Source organism: Monopterus albus, unplaced genomic scaffold, assembly GCF_001952655.1.
Source record: "Monopterus albus unplaced genomic scaffold, M_albus_1.0 scaffold41.1, whole genome shotgun sequence".
Taxonomy (NCBI): Eukaryota; Metazoa; Chordata; class Actinopteri; order Synbranchiformes; family Synbranchidae; genus Monopterus; species Monopterus albus.
The window spans coordinates 5684187-5692949 of record NW_018127921.1 but is presented as its reverse complement, the minus strand read 5'-3'; the positions used below and the strand labels follow the sequence as shown (position 1 = coordinate 5692949).

The 8763-nt window shown below is 41.5% G+C and overlaps 1 protein-coding gene across 2 annotated transcripts in view; it reads left to right on the top strand.

The window, feature by feature from the left end:
• The window catches only part of LOC109959865 (uncharacterized), a 102600-nt gene extending 96565 nt beyond the window's left edge, over window positions 1-6035 (top strand). For both annotated transcript variants that reach the window (XM_020599577.1, XM_020599578.1), the window contains exons 19-22: window positions 330-694; window positions 914-2062; window positions 3332-3443; window positions 4412-6035. In XM_020599577.1, coding sequence (XP_020455233.1) covers window positions 330-694; window positions 914-2062; window positions 3332-3433 — 1616 coding nt within the window. In that variant the 3' untranslated portion in view covers window positions 3434-3443; window positions 4412-6035. The remainder of the gene's footprint in view (window positions 1-329; window positions 695-913; window positions 2063-3331; window positions 3444-4411) is intronic.
• The last annotated feature ends 2728 nt before the right edge of the window (window positions 6036-8763 follow it).

Here is an 8763-nt window from a genome sequence, read left to right as displayed (position 1 = left end):
GTATATGGCTGCAATATAACAAAGAGTGAAAAATTTAAGGGGGTCTGAATACTTTCCGTACCCACTGTATATAAGCAGTGGTTGATTATCGGTTTAGCCGAAGAGTTGCATTGTAGGCTTTCTAACAGAAACAGCCTCAGATGATCTAAATCAATCAGATACTGTCAGATAACCTGGGATCCTTTAAAAATATGATCATTTGGTTTGTTTTTGTTTGGTTTGCCACCAGTGTCATGTCATTTCAGTGATATTTTTGCTTTCCAAATTAAATCATTTACATATATATTTATAGATATATATCATAATAATGATTCTTGTTGATGTTGGAGGTCGGCCAAGGACTCTGAGCACACCTACTGGAAAATCCTGCCCAGTGTGCCTCAAAACCTTTGCTACCAAAGCCAACGTGCGCCGTCACTTTGATGAAGTGCATCGTGGTTTGCGAAGGGACACAGTCACACCTAGCATCGCCTCGCGGCCTGGCCAGCCATTTTCTCTGGAGGTCACACCCCCTAGGAAGAGCAACAATGTCTCTCCAACACGTAGCCACAACTCCAAGTCCACCCCTGCAAACGCTAAAACAATGCCTTCAAACCAAAACCAGTCCAAACCTCAGAGTTCTCTCCCAGCCTCTTCACAGGTGAACCCAGCCTCCTGTCGCTGCACGCTGTGCAAGAGAAACTACAGCTCTCAGGTTGGTTTGTTGCCCTGCTGGTGTTTTGCAGCCATTTTAGCCTTTTGCTTTCTTCAAAGACCGGCTGTTTTCACTGTAAATGGGTTGTGCTCATTTTGGGGAAACCAAACAAGAAAGAGAACAAAACCAAAATATATGTCTTTACATAAGTGAATATATATATATAATTTTCTGAGCAAACAGTATCAACTGATTTTTAATTTTATCTGTGTATTTCAGATCATGTTGAAGAGACACATGCGTATTGTCCACAAAATATACAGCCTCAAAAGTAACAGGTCTGGCACCACGTCGGCCTCTGCTACTAGAGCAGCCACTCCTAACAGTGGCAGCACAAACTTAGGCTCAAGCAGCAGTATCCGAGTGAAAGAGGAAGCAGTCGAGCCTTCAGATGAAGATGATGATGAGGACATGGACAGTAGTCCAGCCCCATCTCCGAGTGGCAACACTGTGACATCTAAAGGTGTTTCTGTTATACACAACCCCATGAAGGTGAAAGAGGAGGAAGCCCCCTCAAGTCCAAAGTTGGTGTCATCCTCATCTGCAACATCTTTACGTGGGAGCAACATGTGCAGCAGAGGTGTGTCTGTCAAAATGACAAAACTGTCGGTGGGTTTTGACTTCAAGCAGCTCTTCTGCAAACTGTGCAAGCGACAGTTCAGCTCACGTCAGAACTTAACAAAACACATTGAGCTGCACACAGATGGCAACGACATCTTCATTAAGTTCTACCGCTGCCCCCTCTGTCGCTACGAGTCACGTCGCAAACGTGATGTCTTGCGTCATGTAACTGTAGTCCACAAGAAGTCATCTGCATACCTAGCCAAGATCATGCCCAAACTGGAGAGCAGGGCAGTGAAGAGGCTGGCCGAGGTGGTCCTCAACAGCACCCATCCTAACAAGAGGACAAGCAGCACCATCAAAGAGGAGGTGAATGGACGTCACACTTCTTCATCGTCCTCTGCTTCACTTCCTGTCACTCGCAAGCAAGACTGCACCACAGCTGGCCCCACCTCTTCTTCTGCCTCCTCTTCCTCTGCTCTGCCTCCTGCCCCCGTCACTAGGAAACAGCAGGACCTCTCATCGCCAGTCTTCACCCCCTCCCCTCCTGTCACCCGTAAACAGGAGAGACAGCAGAGCCACCAGTACCGCTCTGTCAGCCCCCCACTGACCCGGCGTAGCGAAAAACACACACACCAACGCAACTCCTCCTCCACCACCTCGCCCAGCAACCAGCCACCACACACCCGACGGCACGACTCCCAGTCAGAGAGCAGCAGCACAGGGTTGTCCTCCACTGAGGTCAGGGTGACCAAGAATTTCTCCCTGCACGCCTGTGACCAGTGTGGCCGGGCCTTTGCCAAGAAGGTATTGGATTGGAAATGTTTATTTATTAGATTTGAAAATGTTCCGGTAAATAATAACAATGGTTGGATCATTTAGAAAAACTGCAGTAATGTTTAAGTGGAGCAATCATTCTCTGAACAAAAACATAGAATACTGCAGTGGAAATAATCTAATGTTTAAGTGGAGCAATCATTCTCTAGTTCCTAAGAACTGTCACTCAGCATCAGAGTGACAGAGACAGAAATTGGGGTTTTTTCCATTGTCATTTCTTCACTTTAATATCAGTCCCATGCTTTTCCTTTTTCTTCTCTCTCTGTGAAAATACTTTGAAAGCACAATCTCCCAAGAAGCTATAGTTTCATAGTGTGGGTGCTGAACGACCACTGTTGAGACAGTTTTCATAACTACTTCTTCTACTTTTGGCTGTTCCCGTTAGGGGTCGCCACAGCGAGACATCAGTTCCCACCAAACTGGCCATGCGCACGTTAAACTTGGCATGTTTTGACGATGGATGCCTTTCCAGATAATGTCTAATTTAGAGTTGCAATCAACCTAAGCGGCATGTCTTTAGACTGTGGGAGGAAACCGGAGCACCCGGAGAAAACCCACGCAGACACAGGGAGAACATGCAGAGTTTTCATAAATATAGATGCAAAATTGACAATGATAAGAGGGATCAGACCAGATCACAGATTGGGCTGTTTGTATACAAGAAGCATTAAGAAAAATGACAGACTATTAAGAAGTACAGTACTTTTTCTTTGCTCTAATAAATTATCCTTTCCGTTTCTTGCTGCAGTAGCTCTCCAAGCCTCTGGCCAAAGCACAACCTGAATTAAATGAAACAACAAATAGTTGAATGAAAAAGAATAGAAACTAATCAGCAACTATTTCATAATAATTTGTCATTTTTAAAGCAAAATCCTAAATCTAACCTAAATGAGTGCCCCAAATATGAAGACTTTTGTATAGTGAATGTCGTTGTTGGCATCATGATGACATGATGTCACCCTTCTCAACTGGGGGGCATTATTCACTATTTTCTGACATTGAATAGTCCAGTGATTAATATATTAATTGAGAAAATCAACTATAGATTGATTGATTGATGGTCAGTATAACTGTTAACTGAAGCTAACATCAGCTGATTTGGAGAAGCATCAGGTGTTCTCATGATCTGCACTGTACCTGCAGTGTGATATTCAAGATGTGTTAACTGGTAGTTTAACTTTGTCATGGAAAACTTAAACCTCTGTGTAAATGATCTTTATTTTAATTTGTTTTTGTCAGCTGTACCTGGAGACTCATAAGCGAAGTCATCGTAACGCAGTTACGGCAGCAGCCAGCAGGAGGAAAGGCGTCAGCACCCGCTCCAAATCCCTGGTCTGGTGAAAGACACAGCGTAAGAACACCCAGCGTCATTGCAGTCTGTCCATCAGTCTAATGCTTTTCCTTCTTCTTTCTCTTCGCTCAGGCTCTGGTGTTTCCTCTCCAGCCAGAGCAAATAAGCTTAGTGGAGCAATGAGAATTTCCGCTCCTTGCTCACAGAGCTGTTTGCCCTTTCTGCTCCCCCGCTCAAAGCTGCATCGTGCTGTTCTGCTCGTTATCGCTCACTGCTCAATTCAGATTGCACCCACTCACTCCAAAAAAGGGGAAAAATCTGTATGTACTGTATTTCACTTTTAGCTTAAACCATAGCCTTACATCCTAAAGAAGTAAAGAACGACTACTTTTTTCCAAATAGAAATGATTTATTTCAAATTATAGTTAGGCCTATGTAACAAGGAATACAGCACAAAAAGTGCTGTAAAATTCAATGAATTCTAATTGAAAAAATTATACACCTACGTATATGACCCTTTAAAGTACTTCGGGAACTCCATTGTTGAGCTTGCAATGGCCAATTATTGACTGAAAAGTGTTGGATAAGTGTGCAAGACAGATGCATCCTGGGTCAGCCTTGGGCATGCTTCAGGCTCGTGGTTTGAGTTGTACCGGAGCAAAATTGGAGCGGAACATAAGATGAATCTCCCTTCTCTATAAAAAAAACAACAACTCTGCACTCTGTCCAAGATCTACTTGCTCGCACTCCGCTCCGCTCACATGCTCTCTCCAACCAAACACACTACAGTGTGGTGTGAATGTCTCTGTGTGTGATATCAGCTGTTACATATGCTCTTCCCTTCACTTTAGGCTCGACCACTCGCTCATTAGAACTTCATTTTTGTCTGTTGCTCTTTTTCCTGCATTTTCTTTTTAATAACATCTCTTCCTTGCACATCCTTTAGTTTCTCTTCATTCTTCCTCTCACAGTCTATGTTCTCTTCTTTGTTTCACTCCCTATCTTTTTGTTCTTCTCTTTACTCACAGTCTACCAGCGGTATTGATCAAGTAAGCCACTAACCTTGAAGAAGTGAATCGTAACTTCCAACTGGGAAAACAATGGATGAATGGAGCACAGAGCAGAGATGAAGGAAACAAACAAAAGGAACTGTGGAGGAGTGAAGTATAAAGGATTTTTCCCCTTTTGCTTAAGAACCAAATATATTGTTGGAATCTGACATTTGTTTAAAGTATTTGACTATGAAGCCAGCCAGCTTGCTAGGTGGCGGCACTGCTATCCTGCTATCTCACTACTGCTGTATGTATTCACTTACTACAGGATGTAAACATAGATCTATATGCAGGTGACAGATTGTACTGCATTGCTCTCTGTAAACCACTTTTACCAAAAGGTAGACGGTTCAGTATAATATGGAAGAGGGTGTGTGTGTGTGTGTGTGTGTGTGGGTGTGTGTAAGAAGGAGGGAGTCAGAACTGGATTGTGACCCTCACTTGAAGCAGGGTTTTTTTTTTTGGTTTTGTTTCAGGAGAAAGTAGAATAGACTTTGAGCCTTGCAGACACACAAAGATACACAGAACCTACTTGAGTCCTTGGCTGTTAGCATTTCAAATCAGTTAATTTTCAGATTCTCTCTGCATTCACACCTTATATCAATTAGTGCATTGCGGGTGCTAACAGTTTCATATATTCAAGACCACTTGGTAAGTGTTACAGCAGATCAACAGAAAATACATTTTCATCCCCTTTATTTCCCTGACAATATGAGGACTGTCATGTCATGCCAAATCTTCAGTTTTTTAGTAATATTCTTCATGCTGATAGCCTGTAGTCTTATTTGGTAACCTGTTGTAGCTACTTTGCAGTGACCAACAGCAGGCTCTATAGCTCAAGTCTTAGATGATTAAATTCTCATATAATACAGGGTATGGTCTAAATTAGAGAGAGCAGAGTGTGTTCGCAGTTTTCTCTGAGAATTGTGTGTGCTTTTTCTAATTCTGTCCATTTCTACTGGTCATATGTGTTTCCTTTACCTTCAGCATACCCTTTTTACCTTCATACAGTATATTATAGAGCCATCAGACTATATGAAGCGAGTCTTCAGCAGGGCATCAGTCTATGAACTGACAGTTATGTTCTGAAAGGAAGCTGCTGTAGAAAAAGTGACACTTTTGCTCAAAAAATAATGAAATTCCACAAAATAGGGCTCCACATACAGTGAGTAATAATGTGTGTTTGGATGTATAGTTTTGCTTTGCATACAGGTCACTTTTGTTGTTTAGACATTATAAATTATTCACTGGAAGACTATTTTCTGACCACTGACACCTTAGTGATATTTTTCATATATAGTGTTACTGTACTGTACATTCCACCTATGGATGAAATGCTTTTGGACACTTTTTGGCCAGTCAGTCCTACAACCCAAACTGGCAACAGTGCTGCATCACAGCAGTGGGGGAACCAATGTATTTTTTTTCAAAGCAGATGTGGCCACCTCAGCTTTAGTGCCCAAGCAGCCTCTGCAGCAACATGTGGAACAGGTCTGAATTGACAGCAGCTGTTTGGGAATCTATATAAGGCCAAAACATGCCATGTTAAGCTGAACAGGTCACATCCCCAGAATTAAATGTTTACATTATACTTTTTGTTCTTTTAACAAAAAAAGCAGAAGCCTATCTAGATAAATTCTGATGATTTTCTTTTTGACCAGTTTTAGACTAAATGCTGCATCACTTGTTCAAAATGTGCTTTCATATACTTAGTTAAGGGGGCCGAATTTGTTTTGTCACAGTCCCTTTGGTAGTCTTTAAAACACTGGCACATGATGAGAGGAAAGGGCTGAGGAAGACCAAATGCAGATATGTGTAAATGTTCAGACAGAAAGCCATGAAATAGAACAAAACTAGAGAACAGGAAAGGCCGAACTTTATTTTTATAATAGAAGATGCTAACACAACAAAGTCATCCTGCAGGGGTGGTATAAATAATAGTTATAATAGTCACAATATTTACTGACTTGTACTTAACTGTTGGTTGAGATGCTTCAAACATGTCTGACTAGTTACTACTCTGCCACTGTTTATTACTGAAACCAGTTGGCTTTGCTCCTCGATTAGTTGTCTTTGTTTGTGTATCATTGCTTTTGAAGGAGGACATGTTTTTGTTGGAATGTGTCAAGAGGAAAACAGGAATCAATCCTCAAGAGACTCCTAGAACTTTTTTTTAATCTTGTCCTTTCCTTCATCATCAGTTGAAATATGTTATTAGGCTCAGCTTTTAGAGAAAGAGAGAAGAGTTACAGAAGCCTGTTAGATGTGAGAAGAATGTTAAAACTGACCACTTCATAAATAAAGATGTACTGTTTCAAATGTCTGATGGGAGTTTTGTGTGACTTTTGTTTATTGCCTCATATATAAAAAAAAGGTGTATACAGTATATGTATAGATAGATAGATTAAATTGAACAAAAATAAAAAATAAAAACATTATTATGGCATGGTGCAAAAGTTTGGGCACCCTACACAATCAGTACTTAGTAACACCTCCTCTGGCAGATATCACAGCTTGCAAACGCTTTTCATAGCCAGCTAAAAGTCTTTCAATTCTTGTACTTGGGATCTTCTCCCATTCTTCCTTGCAAAAGGCTTCTAGTTCTGTAATATTCTTTGGTCGTCTTGCATGCACAGCTCTTTTAAGATCTACCCACAAATTTTCAATGATGTTTAAATCAGGGGACTGTGATGGCCATTCCAAAACCTTCAGCCTGCGTCTCTTGAGGTATTCCATAGTGGATTTCGAGGTATGTTTAGGATCATTGTCCTGTTGTAGAAGCCATCCTCTTTTCAGCTTCAGCTTTTTTACAGATGGTGTGATGTTTGCTTCCAGAATTTGCTGGTATTTAGTGGAATCCATTCTTCCCTCCACCCGTGCAATGTTTCCTGTGCCACTGGCTGCAACACAACCCCAGAGCATGATAGATCCACCCCCATGCTTAATAGTTGGCCAGGTGTTCTTTTCATGAAATGCTGCTCCTTTTTTTCTCCAAACATGCCTTTGCTGATTGTGTCCAAAGAGTTCTATTTTAACTTCATCAGTCCACAGCACTTGTTTCCAAAACGCATCGGGCTTCTGTAGATGTCCTGTTGCATACTTCAGACGTTGGATTTTATGATGGGGACGCAGATAAGGTTTTCTTCTGCTGACTCTTCCATGAAGGCCTTGTCTGTGCAAGCATCGCTGCACAGTGGAACGGTGCACCACCACTCCTGAGTCTGCTAAATCTTCCTGCAGGTTTTTTGCAGTCAAATGGGGGTTTTGATTTGTCTTTCTGACCAGCATACGAGCAGTTCTGTCCGAGAGTTTTCTTGGTCTTCCAGATCTCATCTTGACCTCCACAGTTCCCCTGATCTGCCATCTCTTAATTACATTTCTTACTGTGGAAACTGCAAGCTGACAACGCTTTGCTATCTTCTTGTAGCCTTCTCCTGCATTGTGGGCATCAATAACTTTCATTTTCAGGGTCTTACACAGCTGCTTAGAGGAACCCATGGTTGCTGGGTGTCCACAAGTGTGTGCACAAGGTTTGAAGAGTCAAGGTATTTGTACAGCTTTGAAATTGGCATTTACCAATGACAGCTGTTGCTGTGCATCAGATCTAACGAGCTGATTAAGGTCTGAAACCTTGTGAGAGACTTTGAGACTCTGGAACTCTTAGGGTGCCCAAACTTTTGCACCATGCCATAATCATGTTTTTATTTTTTATTTTTGTTCAATTTATGGCATAAGAAGTAACTATGCATCACTGTTTGCAGAAAATATTGTGCATTTTTTCCATTTCCAAGAGAAACTGTGTTAACATCTGTTCAAATAAAAAATCACCAAAATCTGTTATTTATCAAGGGGTGCCTAAACTTTTGCATAAGACTGTATATATATATAGTGTGTGTGTAATGGCACTGTTAGCCATTTCCTGGTTTTCTGCATAAATTGAACATGAAGTGTGACCTGACCAAAGTCACAAATATCAACAAACACAATATTTCAAGGATTTTTATTGTCAATTCACCATATGCGCAGGACATAAAGAAAATCAAAATACCGTTTCTCTCTCACCTAGTTTTGGGTGCCATAACATTTAGGAACAAAAATAGAATAAGAACTGGATTAACGTCATTAGGATCAATCTAAACAGGTACAGCCAATAAGCTGTGACTCAAAACCGTGTACAGTCAGTGACAGTAGTGCAAACAATAATAGGAGATTGTCAGATGGGTCAGCCTTGGAACTTGGTGCTGCCCACTCCCTCCACTACAGCACCGCTGATGGTCAGTGGTGGATGCTTTAGAGGTTTTTTCCTGGAGTGGGAGTGTGTGGGGGAG